Source organism: Emiliania huxleyi (assembly GCF_000372725.1).
Source record: "Emiliania huxleyi CCMP1516 unplaced genomic scaffold EMIHUscaffold_68, whole genome shotgun sequence".
NCBI lineage: Eukaryota > Haptophyta > Isochrysidales > Noelaerhabdaceae > Emiliania > Emiliania huxleyi.
The window spans coordinates 284,384-301,468 of NW_005196900.1; the positions used below are offsets into that span (position 1 = coordinate 284,384).

A 17,085-nucleotide genomic window follows, 5' to 3' on the forward strand; every position below is an offset into this window, starting at 1 on the left:
GCGAACCGAATAGCGCGACATGTCCCTGAGCAAGCTCTTTTGCTCCGCTCTCGGTCCCACAAAACCTCGCGGGCCAACTCCCTTCCGGCAAAACCAAAAGGCTCCGCGGGGGGCGGGCGATGCTGTCCCACGACACCTCGCGAGCGCTATTTGATTCCTGATACGGGCACCCCTCGATCACTCTAACTAGACTTGTGAGTCTTCATGTGACCGCGATGTGAGTCTTCAAGGCGTGAAGCAGATGATGCACGTGGTCTCGCCGCCGAGGGTGGAGGGTGCAAACGCTACTCAAAGCTACCGTCCTCGCCACTCTCGTATCTGCCGGCGCAGGATGTGGCTTGGGAACAGCCGAGTGAAGTCGAGCGCCTCGCCCGTCAGCGGGCTCGTCGACTTGGTCGCGAGCCAGCGCTCGATCGCCGTCCGCTCGTAAGCATGCCCGTCCGCCGCCATCACCGGGTCGCTCATCACCTCGGTTGTGATCGGGCAGATGAAGTCGGGCGGTGGCTCCTCCTCCTCCGCCGAAGGCGGCCTCTCTGCAGCGAAAGAGGACGACGCTTGCTCGTCGGGCGCCCGCCTCTCCTCCTCCAGCCTCGCGCTCTCCTCGAGCGCCGCCGCCGACTCCGCCTCCTCCGCCGCCGCCAGCGCTGCCTCATCCTCGGGCTCCCGCGACGGCCCAGCGCCACCCTTTCCCTTGTTCTTCTTCTTCTTCTTCCCCTTCTTGCTCTCCTTGGCGCGCTCCCCCTCCTCCTTCTCCGCCTCCTCCTCCGCCAGCAGCGCGTCGGCGTGTCGCGCCGCCTCCGCCTCTGCCGCCGCTCTCTCTACCTCCCTCGCCGCCGCCGCCGCCTCCGCCTCTGTGGGCAGGCTGCCCAGTGAGCCGGAAGAGGCCGCGGTCCCCGCTCCCGCTGTCGCCTCGCCCGAGACAGGGCCGCCCGCGCCGCTCGCCGCCGGCTCGCGCCGGCTCGCAGTCATCTCCGCGACGTGCTGCCGGAAGGCCTCGACGCACGCTGCCTGGCCATCCTCCTTGGCATACTGCAGCGCGGTCCGCGCTGCAGTATGCCTCGTAGTGCGCAGCGCCGCGTCTGCGCCCGCCCGCAGCAGGCGGAGCACGATAGCGGGGTGGCCGTAGCTGGCGGCCTGCATCAACGCGGTGCCGCCGCCGCTGTTCTGCTTGTTGATCTCCGCGCCGCGCTGCAGCAGCAGCTCGACCACCCGCTCGTGGCCCTCCTGGGCGGCGAACATCAGCGCGGTGCTGCCGACGCTGCTCTGCAGGTTGATCTCCGCGCCGCGCTGCAGCAGCAGCTCGACCACCCGCTCGTGGCCCTTAGTGGCGGCGATCATCAGCGCGGTGCCGCCGACGCTGCTCTGCAGGTTGACCTCCGCACCGTGCTGAAGCAGCGAGTCGACCGCCCGCTCGTGGCCGTTACTGGCGGCGCACATCAGCGCGGTGCTGCCGTTGCTGTCCTGCTTGTCGACCTCGGCGCCGTGCTGCAGCAGCAAGGCAGCCACCCGCTCGTGGCCCTTAGTGGCGGCGATCATCAGCGCGGTGCCGCCGACGCTGCTCTGCAGGTTGACCTCCGCACCGTGCTGAAGCAGCGAGTCGACCACCCGCTCGTGACCGTGGCTGACGGCGTCCATCAGCGCGGTGCTGCCGACGCTGTTCTGCTTGTTGATCTCCGCGCCGCGCTGCAGCAGCAGCTCGACCACCCACTCGTGGCCCTCCTGGGCGGCTAGCATCAGCGCGGTGCTGCCGACGCTGCTCTGCAGGCTGACCTCCGCACCGTGCTGCAGCAGCAGCTCGACCACCCGCTCGCGACCGTTCTGGGCGGCGAACATCAGCGCGGTGCCGCCGTCGCTGTCGTGCAGGTTGATCTCCACGCCGCCCTGCAGCAGCAGCTCGACCACCCGCTCGTGGCCCTCCTGGGCGGCGAGCATCAGCGCGGTGCTGCCATCGCTGTCTTGACGGTTAATATCCGCCCCACGCCGGAGCAGCAGGTCAACCACCTGCTTGTGGCCGTTGAAGGCGGCGAACATCAGCGCGGTCCAGCCGTCGCCGCGCTGCAGGTTGATCTCCGCGCCGCGCTGCAGCAGCAGCTCGACCACCCGCTCGTGACCGTTAGTGGCGGCGCACATCAGCGCGGTCCCGCCGACGCCGCTCTGCAGGTTGATCTCCGCGCCGCTGTCAAGCCACGCCAGCAGCGCCGCCTCGTCGCCTCGCTCAGCCGCTGTCACGACCTCATCGGTGATTGCCAAGGCACCGCTCAGCTCCACCGCCAGCGACAGATTACCCGGCCGCACCCGCACGCTCTCGCCGCCTCCCTCGAGCGCCACCGCGTATCGCCCGCCCTCAAAGCTCTGAGCCACGCCCCGCTGCCCGTTGAGCTCTGGGCGGGAAGAGAGGCCGCCGAGCACGACTCGCTGCCCGAGCAGCGGCGCGTCCACAGCCACAGCACGAACCATGATAGATGAGCTGAGAAAAGAATTTTTCAAACGCAAGAAAAAAATTAACGTAGGCGACGTAAGCCATCTGCTCCAGGTGCCTCCCATCCCTCCCTTGGGTTGTCCGTTTTCTTTCTTTTTCTTTTGGCGCACCAGCTCAGACGCCGTAGCGCGCTGCCATGGTGGCCGCTGCCTTGGGCAGTGGCCGCGGTGGCCGACCCAGGGCTCCTACGCGGCTACAGCCGCGCGCGACCGCTGCCGCTGGCACCGGTCGCGAGGACTCTGGCTCGGCATGCGCGCCACCGGCCGGTGGGCCGCGCTCCGCAGAACGACGCCTGGATGCAAAAGGCATCCTGTGCACGCTTCCGCAGAGCTCGGCCGGCCGGCCGCCGCGATGGGGCGGCGAGCACCTGGAGGCCCCTCCTGGCGCTGCTGCTTCAGCTCGACCGCCGGGCGCGCCGCGAGGCGAGCAGCTGCGAGGAGGCGAGCAGCTGCCTCGCAGCTGCCAGGCGAGCAGCTGCCAGGCGAGCAGCTGCCAGGCGAGCAGCTGCCAGGCGAGCAGCTGCCAGGCGAGCAGCTGCCAGGCGACCTGCTGCGAGGCGACCTGCTGCGAGGCGACGTCTGCCGCCGCGCTGGCCACCCGCTTCCTCGCCAGCCCCTTCTCACTCTCGAGGAGGAGCTCTGCGATGTGCTTGGCGTCAGTCTGGACGACGCCGACGTGGTTGTCCTCCGGGAGGCCCTTCGGCGGGTGGGGAACCAGAGCGAGCTGCGGCGGGCGGGGCCGCGAGGCGGCGGCGAGTGGCGGAGCGTCATGCGATGCGGCGGCTGCCAGGGCTGCGTCCACCCGCGACTCAGGTCCGGGTTTGACCTGGGCGCGCAGTGCGCTTCGTCTCCCTGGGGCAACCCTTTCCCCCTTCGCGATCCCCGCGACTCGTTTGGGCGCAGGGAGTGCGTCCGCGAGTTTGCTGCGCGCCTTCGGGCCAGCCCTGCTTTTGTCGAGCGCGTCCGGCGGGAGCTCGCGGGTTTCTTTCTCGCCTGCTGTTGCTCCTCTTGCTCGGACCCCTCGAAGCGCCGACTTTGCCACGGGCACGTCCTCTTCTACATCGCTAATTGCTCGGCCTACGACCTCCGCGCCTTCCTCTCGCCGGATGCCTCTGCCCTGGACGAGGTCACATGGACCACCAAGAACTGGCACGGGCTGCAGATGCAGCGCTTGTCTGTCGTCCTCCACACCGCCGTGGCGTGGCAGACGGTGAACGAGCTAGCGTGCGGGGAGAGCGGCATTGTGCATGGTGCGGAGTGCATTGCCGTTCTTAACGGAGTCGCTTAGGCGGCTCCGGTGGTGAGCCTGTGTGTGTGCCAGTCCGCGCCAGTCTGCGCCCTTGTCGTGCCAGTGTGCTGTGAGAGAGGCTTGTATCTTAAGAATTCTAGGTGCTTTTTGGACTGTTTTGCTCATGGAGCAAGTGACTAAGCATTTTTGTGCAAAAGGCTCTAAAATGGCCGAAATCCCCGGTGGCGCACGTGCCGCTCAACATCTCGCGCGAGACGCTGCAGCAGAACAAGATCCTCAAGGCGCCGCGCCCCACGCGCCTCCGAGACGCGCCCGCCCTCTCTCTGACGCGCGCCTCGCCCCCCTCGCCTCGCAGGTCATCAAGAAGAACATCCTCAAGAAGGCGATCGAGCTCTTCGGCGAGATCCAAGAGAACACCGAGGACTTCAAGAAGTTTTACGAGTTCTCCAAGAACGTCAAGCTCGGCATCCACGAGGACTCTGGCAACCGCGCCAAGCTCGCCGAGCTGCTCATGTACCACTCGACCAAGTCGGGCGACGAGATGACGTCGCTCAAGGACTACGTCTCCCGCATGCCCGAGTCGCAGAAGGACGTCTACTACATCACCGGCGAGACTAAGAAGGCGGTCGAGACGTCGCCCTTCATCGAGCGCTGCAAGAAGCGCAACTTCGAGGTGCTCTACATGACGTGATGGCCATTCCGCATCGGGCCACCACTGAGGACGGCTTCGAGCGGCATCTCGGGGTGAACCACTTGGGCCACTTCGCCCTGACGGCGCGGCTCTGGCCGGCCCTCAAGAAGGCGGCCGCGGGCGGTGGTGCGGCCAGGGTCGTCGTCGTCTCGAGCGACGGTCACAAGAAGGGCACGATCCGCTTCGACGACATCAACCTGGAGAAGCCCGGCGCGTACAAGGACTGCAGCACGCCCTTCTGCTCGGCGTACACGCAGTCCAAGCTGGCCAACGTACTCTTTGCCAAGGAGCTTGAGCGGCGCATCCCGCCGGGGATCGAGGTCGCCGTCTCGAGCGTCTCCCCCGGGCTCGTCAACACCGCCCTCTTCCGCTACTCACTGCCGGACCTCAAGGCGGACGTGGGCAGCGGCGCGCTCGTGGGTGATCCCGACGGGAGCAAGCTACGCGACTTGCAAAAGATCTAGGGCTACTTCATGACGCCCGCCGACACGGCAGCGCAGACGCAACTCGCCCTCGCCTCCGACCCGAAGCTCGACCGCGCGGCGGTCAGCGGCGGCTACTACGTCGACGGCAAGAAGACGCCGCCCTCAAAGGAAGCGGACGACGCGGCGGTCGCGTCGAAGATGTGGGAGTTGTCGGAGCGGATGACAGGGATTGCTTTCGTGCCCAAGTAGGCACCCACATGGGTTTTTATAGGTCGGTCGGGGTCCCGGGGGTCGATTTTTGGAAGTGAATAGCACGGCAATGTGCTGAGCCCCTTCTGCGTGATGCCGTTGAAGACGCACTCGGTGACGAAGTCGACCATGGTGGTGCGCGACCAATTCATCCTCGTCATGCCCTGCGCCCGCAGCACTTCTAGTACCATAGTGACGAAGCCAACGTTGCATGAGTCGCGTCTCGAGGCCCATAGCAGGGCGTAGCCGACGGCGAGCGCGAAGCCCTCCTCGGCGACGGGCATCACACCTCCCTTGGTCCGGCCGCCGGTGGCGCCGTACAGACTCATCAGGTCGGCGCCGCCAGGCATCGCGTGTGCGATGCTCCGCTGCTTGCGCCAACTGCTTGCTTGCCGCCAACTGCTTGCCGCCCACGAAGAAAGAAATCGCACAGGCGATGAACTCGCACGAGCAAGATTACGAGAGAGATCCCCTTCGCCCCCTCCCCGGGACGTGTTCTCTCCTTGACCCAGCCCTAGCTTGGTACGACGGATTGTGCGTCTGTGTGTAGAGAACTGTGAAGAAGAATCGTTGAAAAATCCGTCTTGTCCTTTCCCCTGCGGAAACGATCAGCTCCCCGTGTCACCCCGGAAGCTCCGACGAGTTCCAGTTGCCCAGCTTCCTTGTAGAATCCTTTTGTAAGTGCAGCGAGGCAGCGCATCTTCGCTATGCCATAGACCACCAAGGCTACGGCGCCCCTCCGTCCCGGCCTTACGCACGTGGCATTCACAACGCCTTGCATCCGGCCCGCGGCCAGCTCCGCCTCGCCTCACCACCACTGACCGCCCTGTGGCCCCTGCGCAGGCGTTCTTTCTAATTAGGTCGTTATTAGGCTAATAGTTTGATAGTGGAGGGACCGATTCCGTGAGGGCCGGGTATCGGTTAGGCCACGTGAGGGCCGGATCTATTGCTGTTAACCTGGGCTTATAAAATAGAGACCCGACGGTAGGTATGCTAAAGATCTCTCAGACCTTGTTATTGAGAAGAAAATACCCTTGGACCGGTACGTCTAGTTCACAGAAAAGCACAACCCCGGTCGACCGATGAAATCGCATGACAGCACAGTGACAGTCAGACACGCAACGCGGGGTCCCAGAGGAACGGCGAGCAAAAAACCTTGCGCCTACTAGACGCCCTTTCCGACTCGGAGAGAGAGGAGAGAGAGAGATGAGAGAGTCAGGCGATCAGGCGCGCGCAGCCGGAGAGAGCGAGGGAGGCGCTCAATCGCCGCGGCGAGCGCCTCCAAGCTCCATCATCTCCACCTCGTTCGCTTCGCATCCTCCTCCTCGCCACGGGATGAGAGATTCACACCTGCTGAGCTGTGAGCTGCTGAAACACGGGGAACAGAACCGAGCGTCTTGGCGCGAGAGTCAGTGGCAACAGACCGCCTTTCCGGCAAGGCGCCGGACTGTCCTGTGAAAAGAAAGAATTCGCCGGGCGGCTGACCCGTCCCCTGCTCGGTGGGCGGGGTGGCCTGAGACACTCCCACTCCCACGCACTAACTTATAGTAGCCGCCGAGCCTCCGTCCGCCACTCGAAGTGCCCTAGAGTAGTGTCCCGCCGGACCACTCCCCTCTCAGCCGGCCCGAGGCACTCACTTCCGCACACTAACTTAGTGCGCGTAGTGTCCCGGCCTCCGACCACGACTCCCGGGGCAAGAAGCCTCCTCAAGGGCTGTACTATCTAGATATGGCCATATTTCCGACATGTGGAGGCAATTATTGCGCCGCCCAGCGGCTACAAACCTCCGACGGCCAGGCCGCGCGCGCCTCACGGCTTCTTGCCCTTGCGCGCAGCCGCCGCCGCGATCACGGCGAGGGTGGCGACGCCCTTGAGGCCGAGCGAGTAGGCGGCGAACCCGACGGCGAGCGCCGCGTCGCCCGCCACGAGAATGACGCCGACGAGCGGCGCCGGCGCGGCGGCCTTGATCTTAGTGAGGTGCGGGACGGCCGCGGTGAAGAGCGGCTCGAGCGCGCCGTCGTAGTAGGCCTGCACCGCGGCGGGGAAGGCGGCCGCGAGCGCGTACGAGAGGGTGTACTTCGGGTAGGCCGAGAGCATCACGTCGGCGAGCCACTCGTTGCCCGTCGCCGCGACCACGGGCTCGCCGGTGGCGGCCGCCGCGAGGATCTTGCCGGTGTCGGTGATGGGGTTGATGATGCCGCCGCGCGAGTGTGAGATGGCCTCGATGACCGCGCCGTTGGAGAGGGCCGCGCCGATGTGCGCCTCGCGCGCAGGCACGAACTTGCCGTCGAGCACGAGCACGTGGTCGGGCGTGAGCGCGAGCGAGCCGCGCGCGTGCATGAGCGTGATGAGGAGCGAGGCCTTGCCGTCCTCGATCTTGTGCTGGTTGACGATGACGCGCGCGGCGGTGTCCGCGTCGGAGAGCACGGTGTCGCCCGCGGCGAGCTCGGACAAGAGGGTGCGCGTCGCCGCGTCGCCGGCGGCGCCGAGGAAGCACTGGGCGTACGCCTCGGCGGCGGGGGCCTGGGCGGGACGGGCAAGGGTGTGTGTTGGGTTGGTGACAAGGGGGGGGGGTGGGGAGATGGGTGGGTGGGTCGGTGGGTGGGTGGGGGGGGGGGCAAGGTGTGTCAATCCGACTCGCCTAGGGAGCGCGCCTTGGGGTTGAGGAGGCGGCACGCGTACATGTCGCGGGAGAAGCAAGGGTCGTCGCCGGGGTTATCGTAGGTACATAGGCTGACGACCGTGTAGAACGGGAACACTGTTCCTTCCTTCGTGACGGTGCCAGATTTCACAACCTCGCAGGTGTTCGTATTCGGATCCCGCTCGGAAGACCGTGCGTCGCACTCGGCCTTCTTGACGCCGCAATCTTTCTCTGGGAGATGGGAGGGGAAGGGGGCGGGCGGGTGGGTGGGTGGGGGGTGGGGTGGGGGGTTGCAAATGAGTCATATGCCTGCAGCGCAGCGAGATCCGGACGCACACGTCTCCTCGGGGTCAACGGGGGGGGAGCAGCCGGGGCGCGCACAGCACATGGTGCCAGAGGAGCGGCTGGACGCGGTAAGCCCGGTGACCTGGATGTCGCTGGAGCTTTCGGCGGTGGAGTAGAGGTCCCACCGGCCCCGATCGTAGGTAGTGCAGTTCTTGCCGTTGGTCCACGCGCCGTAGAAGTTGGCGGTGCCGTAACCGTCCGTGTCGTTTCCGGGCAGGAGGCACCAGTTTATGTACTCGAGCGGCGCCTCAATGCTCACCTTCGCATTGAGCCCCATCGTGGACAGGTGCAGGTGGTCGATGTACGTGGGGAAAGAGCTCGTGTACCTGAACGACTGCCCGTTGTAGTCGGAGGCCGTCGTATTGGTGGTCTCGAGCAGCTGGATCCCTTTGAAATTGACCCGCGAGGCAGAGACCACCTCAACGACGGAGCCGACGTCGCATTCTCCGCAGCCTAAGATCTCGACGTCCATGACCATGCCGTCGCAGCCGGAGGGCACGTTGACTTTGACCTTGGCGCCGTTCTTCGCCCTGATGTTGAGCGTATTGACGCAGACCTCCTCGACGTAGATGGCGGTCTGCTCCTGGGCGCCCTCGATCGTGTTGGTTCCGAGGTCGAATCTGCCGTCAGCGTCGATGTTGAACGTGGAGCTCGTCCCGCCCGTGAAGCGGGTCGCCCCATCATTCGTTACAATGATGGACCGACCGTATTGGGCCATTACGTGCGTGAGTTTGTCCGCTGCGAGCTCAGCGGTGATGACGACATTCTCGAAAGAACCCGCTTCTGCGGACACCGTCAGGGTCTCTGTGGGCGCATTTGCCACGACCACTGTGTCTTGATGCCAAGCGTGAACAGCCGCCGCCGGCGCCGCATACACGTTGCACGTTCCAGTGGTGGTCGGAGTCAAAACATAAGTGAGACCCGTGCCACGATAGCGGGTTGGGCAGCCATCAAGTGTGGGCGCGGCCACCCGTGTAGTGTCGCAAAGCTCTCGCGCTATCCCCGTGAGCGAGCGCCGGGCGCGGGGCGTGGTGGAGAGAGCCGCCACTGCGCCGACGCTCAGGCCGGGGGCGGAGAGCCCCGCGAGGAGCTCGGGCTCGCCCCGCACCGCCGCCGCTGGGAGGAGGAGGGGGAGGAGGGAGAGGGGAACCATTATCGGCGTTTTCCGTCGGCACGTCAAAAAAGAATTCGCGGGCAGGCCACCACAGAGGTAAACTTAAAACCATGCGGCTCCCAGCAGCACGGCGTTACGCACACGCGCCTCGCTCCGCAACGCAGCGCGCAAAGGCGCCGTTGCTCCAAAAAAAGAAATGTGTAAATTACCTTTCCTATGGCAGGTATGCAGGCAGGCAGGTCTGAGCTGTACACCTGCCAGCCTGCATGCTCCAAAAAAGAAATGTGTGGATTCCCTTTCCTATGGGTCTACCGGTAGACTGTAGCACCAATACCGGTAGACTGCGGTAGACCGTCTACCAAACGGTCTACCGTCTACCCGGTCTAAAAAAAAACTGTTCCTGTTACACAAGCGCCAAACTGCTTCGCCGCGCGCTGCTTACAGCGTCAAGTGCGGCCCTTACTTAGCTGAGTAGAACTCGAAGTGGGCGTCGAGGGGGCCTATAGTAGAGTGTGAGCCCGCGCGCTGCAAAGCTCGAGTGTGGGCGATGGCGCGAGCTGGGCCATGTACTAATTGCGTGTGACTGTTTCTGCCGTCTTTGAGGGGGCGTGGGCGTAGGAGTGGCGCTCTGCTACCCTTGCAGTCGAGCGCCTTCTCTCAGCTCCATTGCCTCTAGGGGGTTGTGGCCGTGGATTTGGCCCCCTAGCCCCCCTCTCCGAGAGCAGGCCTGTCCAGTTCTTTTTCTACTCGGAGCCAGTGGATACGAGAATACGCACATGTTACGAGAATACACACTTCCCCCACGGAGTACCTGTACTGCTCGACAAGAAGGCGCACATAATACAAGAATACGCAGCTTGGAAGTAAGAAACGAATTTTTTGAGCTAGACTTCGTTGTTGGAACAAGCGAAGGCGCGGCACACACAACATGACGCCAAACACACGATTGCACCGCATCCCCGATCCCGCCGCCCCCCATCGCCACGCCTAGGTGGGAAAGAGACGAGGAGATGGAACAGCCCGAGGAAGAAGCGGAACGAAGCACGTATGGTAGGGTTAGTTGTTTTTTTGCCCAACCGCATTGTACCCCTCTGAACCCCGGCGACTCACATCGTTCATGACGGCGTCCAAGGTTGCGGTGGTCGTGGACCCCTGGTCGACCGGCGGCATGCTGTCGGTGGTCCTCTCGCGGCGCGGCTTTGCAGTCATGGCGCTCTGGACGAACGAGTGCGGCGGCAACGAGGAGCATGTCCCAGCTGAGGTCAAGGCGTGGAGAAAGTCGATCGGGTACTTGGCGGAGGTGTACGAGCCGGAGGGTGGGACCGAGGCGATTGCGGCCGCGGTCAAGAAGGCGTGTGGCACCAAGACGCTCAGCACAATCATCTGCGGAGGTGAGTCTGGTGTCAAGGTTTGCGACGCCCTCTGCGTGTACCTCAATTTCCGGGGCAACTCGATCGCCAACGGGATGGAGAACCGGCGGGACAAGCAGATTCAGCAGGACAGTCTCCGCAACTCGGGCATTCGCGCGGTGAAGGGCCTCGCCAGCACCGAGTGGGAGGGGCCCGTCGAGACGTTTGTCGACTCGCAGACCTTTCCTGTTGTGGTCAAGCCGGTCGAGTCTGCCGGCTCAGAGGGAGTTAAGCTGTGCAAGAGCAAGGAGGACGCCAAGGCGCACTTTCACCTGCTTATGAACTCGCAGCGCGCGATCGGCTCCGTCGGCGCGGCGGTCCTCGTCCAGGAGTTCCTGCGGGGAGACGAGTGCGCCGCCACGACCCTCGTGCGGCGGGCCAGGCACCGGCCCCGCCCCGTCACGCTCCATCCCCGCCCTCTGCCTCCGCTCAGGTACGTCTGCGACCACGTCTCCAAGGATGGCAAGCACAAGACCATCATGCTCTGGAAGTACGACAAGCGCCTCGCCAACGGCTCGCAGTTCGTCTACTTTGGCATGAAGCCCATCCCCCTTGACGCGCCCGAGGCGCAGTCCATCATCCAGTACACCCGCTGCGCCATCAACGCGATCGACATCACAAACGGGGCGACGCACTCTGAGATCATGATGACCAAGGACGGCCCCTGCCTCGTCGAGGTCAACTGCCGCTGCCACGGCGGCAACGGCGCCTGGATGCCGCTCTCTTCGGGCCTCACGGGAGGCTACAACCAGGTGACGGCCGCCATCGACGCCTACGTCGACCCGAAGAGGTGGGCGGCGATCCCCTCGATCCCGCCGATCCCATTCCTCGCCGGTGGGCTCGAGGTGAAGTTTGTGAGCTACGTCGAGGGCAAGGTCGTGGGCTGCCCTGGTTACAAGAAGATCGAAAAGCTCAAGAGCTTCTCGTCGATGGATGCGGCGGTCGGCGTCGGCGACAACATCGTCAAGACGATCGACCTGCTCACCTCGACCGGGTCCTGCATCCTGAGCCACCCTGACCCGAAGGTGGTGGAGGCGGACACCGCTTTCATCCGCAAGCTCGAGAAGTCCAACAAGATGTTCATTCTGGACGGCGTCACGCCCGGGCCGGAGCGGGACAGCGGGACCAGCGACCGCAAGTCCGAGCTTCAATGGGCGTTTGAGCACCACGGGGCATCGCGGAAGTCGGTGCGGGGGGGATCGCGCGACTCGCTCGTCGACCGCGTCAACGAGTCGAAGATGCTCGAGGCGCAGATGAAGGACATCTACGAGAGCCAAATCTCGAGCTTGCACAAGGCGGTTGCGGGCGCTGGCGCCGTGTCGGTTTTGCTCGGCGCGGGGCTGGTTGCCATGGCCATGAAGAAGTAGGGCGGCAACAGCCCGACCGCTTTGGGGATGAGGTACATGCTGCGGCGGCCCGGTGGCGGCGCCCAGGCAGAAGGAGAAGAGGTGGTTGGGGGGACATCTCAGGAGGTGCGGGGCCCGCGCCGGGCGCCGCCCGTCGTGGTACGAGGTATAGAGACTGGCCCGAGTGGCCGAGACTCTGTCTCACGGTCGTCGCGCGCGTTGAGTGCTGCCAGCAGTTTAGGCCTGGCTCTGCAGCTGGATCGGCGCCCCTCACGCTCGAGAATACTGTAGACACACGTTTAATCCGCACCAACGGACCCACATTAACTTTGTACCGGCGCGGATGGGGGCGCGGTCATCGGAGCACGGAGGGGCGCGTCTAGACGCGCCCAAACGGTAATCCACGTCACAGCGCACGTACCGACACACACACAAACTCTGAGACATATACACCGTGGAGCATATCCCACACGCAAGCACACGCACGCCGTCTCATCACGTCGCCGCAACTGGTATGCGAAATGCAACCTTTGGCCGCGGCGCAGAGGCGATCGCGGCGCTTCGCAGCCTCGCCGCACGCTCCGCAGGTAGCTGATCAGCACTTGGCCCTGGCACGTCGGACGGACGGTGTGTCGCAGAGTGTAGCGCCTGGAGTGAAGGCAGCGTCACGTCCCTGAGGCCAGTCGCAAGGAGGTGCCTCAGGTCCTCGGCGCCGCCTCCAGCCTTGTCGAGCCGTCGGATCTGCCTCCGCAGCAGCCACACACAATCGGCCGCGATTCCGGCGAGAGCCTCCCAACCCATCAGCGCGCAGTCCCACACCCACAGGACGACGGGCCAGCTCATCCCACCGACGAGTCCGTGCTCAAGCCATTCCTCGTCGATGAGCATGTGGAGCACGCTCCACGGCGGAGCGACCTCGCGCGCCGTGCGAGCGCAGATGTCGAGTAGGTGGCGCAAGGTGTTTGGCCACCGCCGGAGCTGTCCCAAGAGCCCGTGTCGCGGGTCACGCGCCGCATCCTTGGCGCGCGGAATGCAACTCCGCTGCAGCTCAAGCAACATTGCCACCTCTTCGACCGGCACCTCGGCTGGAGTTTCCCCAGCTGGCTCTGCTCGCGCGAGGCCACACACGAGCGCCATCGCAAGCGAGCCGGCGGCCAAAGGCAACACGCCGCCAGAGCACTGGCTGCTTCGCACGAGCAGCGCCGCCGCGCGCCGCCGGACTCCGTCTGCCGCCTCCACTTTGAGAGGCTCGCTGGCAGGCACGCCCGATCCGCGCGCCAATAATTGGCTCAATCAGTCGGCCGAGCGGGGGCGCCGCCTGACTGTCGCCCGCGGCTCGTAGGGCGACGGCAACGCGCTGGAGCTCTGACTGGTCAAGGATGGCGCTGCGCCAAGCAATGCTTCGGAGGGGGAGGGGCAGCTCACAACCGGCCAGTCGGCGGAGGCTGCGGTGAAGCGCCGGCATGTCGGACAGCACGGCGTTTATGCCCTCCCCGAGAACGGCGGCGATCGTTGCCACGCTCGGCGCCCCCTCTTGTTGCGGGCCCGCACGTCTGAGCGCCTCACGCCATGCAGCGCGCTGGCAGACGCGGCAAGCTTGCACATCGAAGAGACGCCTCGCTACCTGGAGGCCACCACTTGCATCCTCAAGCGACAGCGATCCTCGTAGCCCCTTCACGGCGTGCTCAACCATCAGTTCCCGCTCGCCGGGCGTCGCGCGAGGGGGAAGCAGCACCGAAGGGCTGCGGCCATCCCCTGCAAAGACGTGACGTGCCACAGGCCCAAACGCCGCCAGCATTGCCTCCTTAGCCCGAATATCGTCCCCTATCCCCCTCGATTGCGTCTGGCCCGCAGTACTGCCCGCACGTCGCGGATACTTGGCCTCTCGCGCCGACGATTGCACTGTCGGAGGTACCCGGGCGAGGGACGGGACGCCCGCCGCCAACAGTTCGGCGAGCGTCGTCTCGAGCTCCGCTGACGAGGAGGAGCTGACCGATACGCGCTGCGAGGCCATGCGATAGCCTGCGGGCGGACGAGTGGTGACTCGACTGCGACAGTGCGCACGGCACGCGCGCAAGGAAGACACCTGCTGCGAGGTGAATCGGCAGCGATCTGCAGCGCCGCCCTCTCGCGCAGCTCGGCGACGGCGCTAGCAGCAGCCTCCGGTTTGAGGACGCCTGACACAGCTGCCCCAATCGCCCGTCGCCGCGTGAGGGTTCGCACAGGCTGGACTTCCTCCTCCGCGCCATTTTTGCGTCCCTTCTCGAACCCCCCCGCCCCCCCCACCGTATCTGACACCCGGTTGGCTCGATCCAGCTGGCCGACAAGGGAGACGGGACCCCCGCCTCCAAGGCTGAGCGGAGGGGCTACTACGCCCACGTCAACAAGGGACACATCCCAGACTTGATCCGCTTTGGCTCCACGACCACGTGCTGGGAGTTCAAGTGCTACACTCCGTTCCTCCCCTCCGGCGCAAAGGGCAACGGCTCTGCTCGCTGCGGAGGCGCCGCCTCCCGTGCCGACGGGCACTTCATCGCGCTTGGCAACACTGAGGAGCACCTCTCCGTCGTCGTTCTCGGCCACCCCCAACGGGGTGACCCGGACACGGAGGAGCAGTTGGACCGCGTCAGCGGCGACGGATGGGTGGCAGCGAAGGACGGCGATTATGCCGACGCCCTCGCCAAGGGTCACACGGTCGTCCTCCTCGTGACCGAGTCGACCGGAGCATTCTCCGCCGACCTCGATCGCGTCCTCCGCCAGCTTGCGAGGACCGCACGCGCTAGTGGGTCCATTGACCACACGCCGTATGGCACCTCTCGCGCGTCCACCCGCTCACACTACACCTTCCACTCCGCCGCCGTCTCCGCCGCCATCGTCACCGCCGACGCCCTCACCATTCAGAACTCGGCCGCCGCCCTCGGCTTCGAGCTCACCCTCGACCCTCGCGATCTCGCCCGGCGCTCGTCGTCGGGTCGGCCGCCATTGCGGTCGGCGCCACCTCCTCCTCCCGCCCCCCCCGCAGCCACCGCCGCGCGGCCGCCAATGCGACCGACCCCACCCTCCTTCCCCGACCGACCCCGCCCTAAACGCCCCCGACAGCGAAGCCCGCGCCGCGCGCGGCACCCCCACCGACTCTACCTCCGACCCCAGGGCCTAGGCGGCCCGCCATGAAATCTAGCCGTGTGTGCTGGCGTCCGGGTCCCAGCGGTCACTTGTAGTGAGCGTCGAGCTGGTGGTTCGACACCGAGTACGGGTTTTCACGTAACAAGACACACCCGGTACCCAGGTACGACCCCCGGTACCCGTTGACACTGGCCCACTGCACAGCGATGTCGCGCCCGTCGCGCCGCGCGTCGGCGACGGTGACCTACCGCGAGCCCACCGAGGACGACGTGTTTCGCGACCCGGAGCCGTCGGAGGTCGCCGCCGCCGAGCGGCGCGCCGCAAAGCGGGCGCGCAGTGCGTCGCCGGTGGAGGTGGAAGGGCGCGGCGCCAAGCGGCGCACGGGCAAGGAGTCGCTGCTCGACGCGCTCTTCGTCAACCACGCGGAGGTTGAGGGCGCGCCCGACTTTGTCTACAGCCTCGGCGGCGCCGACGCCGGCGGTGCCGAGGCGGACCGGATCCTGGGCGAGGTCGAGTCGGACCAGACGATGATCCGGCTCACGTCGCAGTTCTCGGGCTGCCGGCGGATTGTCCTCTTCTCGACGGGGCGGCACGGCGTCAAGGCGGTGGCCGCGGCGGTGATCGAGCTCCACCTCGGCGGAGCGAGCACGGGCGGTGTGCTCGAGGTCCCAATCCTCGCCTCTGCCCGCTCGTCGCGCGCGCAGGGGCACGGCTCGCTGCTCACGGCACTGATCGTCGAGCTCGCCTCGAGTCGGCTCGCCTCTCCCGCGCAGGGCATCGTCCCGCCCGGCTCGCAGGGCGCCGTCGCCCTCCTCGTCTCGTCCACCGACGAGGCGCGCCGCTTCTGGCTCGGCCAGGGCTGCACCACCATCCCGCAGTGCGCGCAGCAGGTCGCCGCGGCGGTCCGCGGGCTGCTGCAGCGCGCGGGGCAGCGCTTCGGCCAGCAGCACGCCACCCTCATGGCCCGCAGCTTGCCGGACGCGCGCGTGCTGCCTCCCGGGCCCGACGGCGAGGCGGCCGGTGCGCCCGCCGTGCGAGGAGCTCTCGTCGGTGCGGCCGTCGAGCGGACGGCAGGGCGCGTGCCGCACAGCGGAGGCTTGTCGTGCGCTAAGGCTGCGGAGGCGGCCGGGTACCGAGACGTGCCTCCCGCCGGCTCCTTCTCCCTGGTGGACGGGAAGCGCGTCCCCGCCCTCGCGCCCGGGGCAGCGGAGGCGGACGGCGCAGCGCCCGCCACCCTCCCGCTCGGCCGGCTCCAGGCCTTCCCCGTCTCGTCCCCCGTCTCCGGCTCCTCGACTTGGGGCGCGCCCGGCTGGGGCGTCCGCTCGCTCGCGCCGATCAAGGCGGGGCAGGCGGTGGTGGAGGTGTGTGGCCGGTGGCGAGGGGAGGCCGAGTACGACCGCCTGCTGCCCTTGGAGCGCTCGCACGTCCTCCGGCTTGACGAGCGCGCGCGCAGCCTGCTGCTGCAGAGCGGCGGCGGGGAGCGCGGCTGGCTGGACCTGCGCGAGGAGGGGTCGATCGCTCGCATCGTGCGCGAGTCGGAGGAGGCGCCCAACCTCGAGCTCGTCACGTATCCAGACCCATCCGCCCACGCGCCTCCGCCTCCGGAGTCGTGCTTCCGCCTCTACCTCGTTGCAAAGCACGACATCCCGCCCCTCGCCGAGCTCATCTGGGAGCGGCCTGCGCCGGGGGCCGACCGGTCCCACCGCCGCGGCCGTCCGGCGGCTGCCCCGGCGGCGGCTTCGGGCGGCGGCAAGGCGCTGGCCGCGGACGCGGCGGCGGCGGGTGCTGCCGAGGCCGCCGCCTTCCGGCTCCGCTCGGGCGCGCCTGTGGTGGAGGGGAGCGAGGTCGAGGTCCGGATTTCAGACGCCGAGCTCGAGGGCGCGCGCTACGAGGCGCTCGTCCTCGCCGCCGGCCGGGGGGACGGCGCGCTATCCCCCGCCAACCCCGCCAACCCCGCCAACCCCGCCACCACCGCCACCACCGCCACCACCGCCAACCCCGCCAACCCCGCCACC

At 66.5% G+C, this 17,085-nt stretch overlaps 5 protein-coding genes across 5 annotated transcripts in view; 4 read left to right on the forward strand and 1 right to left on the reverse strand.

The window, feature by feature from the left end:
* Window positions 1–2,615: 2,615 nt before the first annotated feature.
* Window positions 2,616–3,766, forward strand: EMIHUDRAFT_216158 (hypothetical protein; the record flags this gene model as incomplete). Its single annotated transcript, XM_005762391.1, has 3 exons — window positions 2,616–2,646; window positions 2,946–3,184; window positions 3,269–3,766. The coding sequence occupies 3 exons, from the start codon at window positions 2,616–2,618 to the stop codon at window positions 3,764–3,766; spliced, it is 768 nt and encodes a 255-aa protein (XP_005762448.1).
* A 313-nt stretch (window positions 3,767–4,079) lies between these two features.
* On the forward strand, window positions 4,080–4,415 carry EMIHUDRAFT_45043 (hypothetical protein; the record flags this gene model as incomplete). Its single annotated transcript, XM_005762392.1, has 1 exon — window positions 4,080–4,415. A coding segment is annotated over one exon (336 nt), but the record flags the coding sequence as incomplete, so codon positions are not given.
* Window positions 4,416–6,901: 2,486 nt separating this feature from the next.
* On the reverse strand, window positions 6,902–9,304 carry EMIHUDRAFT_452777 (hypothetical protein; the record flags this gene model as incomplete). Its single annotated transcript, XM_005762393.1, has 4 exons — window positions 6,902–7,615; window positions 7,834–7,962; window positions 8,161–9,194; window positions 9,295–9,304. The coding sequence occupies 4 exons, from the start codon at window positions 9,302–9,304 to the stop codon at window positions 6,902–6,904; spliced, it is 1,887 nt and encodes a 628-aa protein (XP_005762450.1).
* A 1,005-nt stretch (window positions 9,305–10,309) lies between these two features.
* purD (Phosphoribosylamine--glycine ligase) lies at window positions 10,310–11,968 on the forward strand (the record flags this gene model as incomplete). Its single annotated transcript, XM_005762394.1, has 2 exons — window positions 10,310–10,950; window positions 11,035–11,968. The coding sequence occupies 2 exons, from the start codon at window positions 10,310–10,312 to the stop codon at window positions 11,966–11,968; spliced, it is 1,575 nt and encodes a 524-aa protein (XP_005762451.1).
* Window positions 11,969–15,276: 3,308 nt separating this feature from the next.
* The window catches only part of EMIHUDRAFT_216165 (hypothetical protein), a gene marked incomplete at both ends in the record, with an annotated part of 2,907 nt that continues 1,098 nt past the window's right edge, over window positions 15,277–17,085 (forward strand). Inside the window, 2 exons of the mRNA XM_005762395.1 lie at window positions 15,277–16,766; window positions 16,911–16,968. Coding sequence (XP_005762452.1) covers window positions 15,277–16,766; window positions 16,911–16,968 — 1,548 coding nt within the window. The remainder of the gene's footprint in view (window positions 16,767–16,910; window positions 16,969–17,085) is intronic.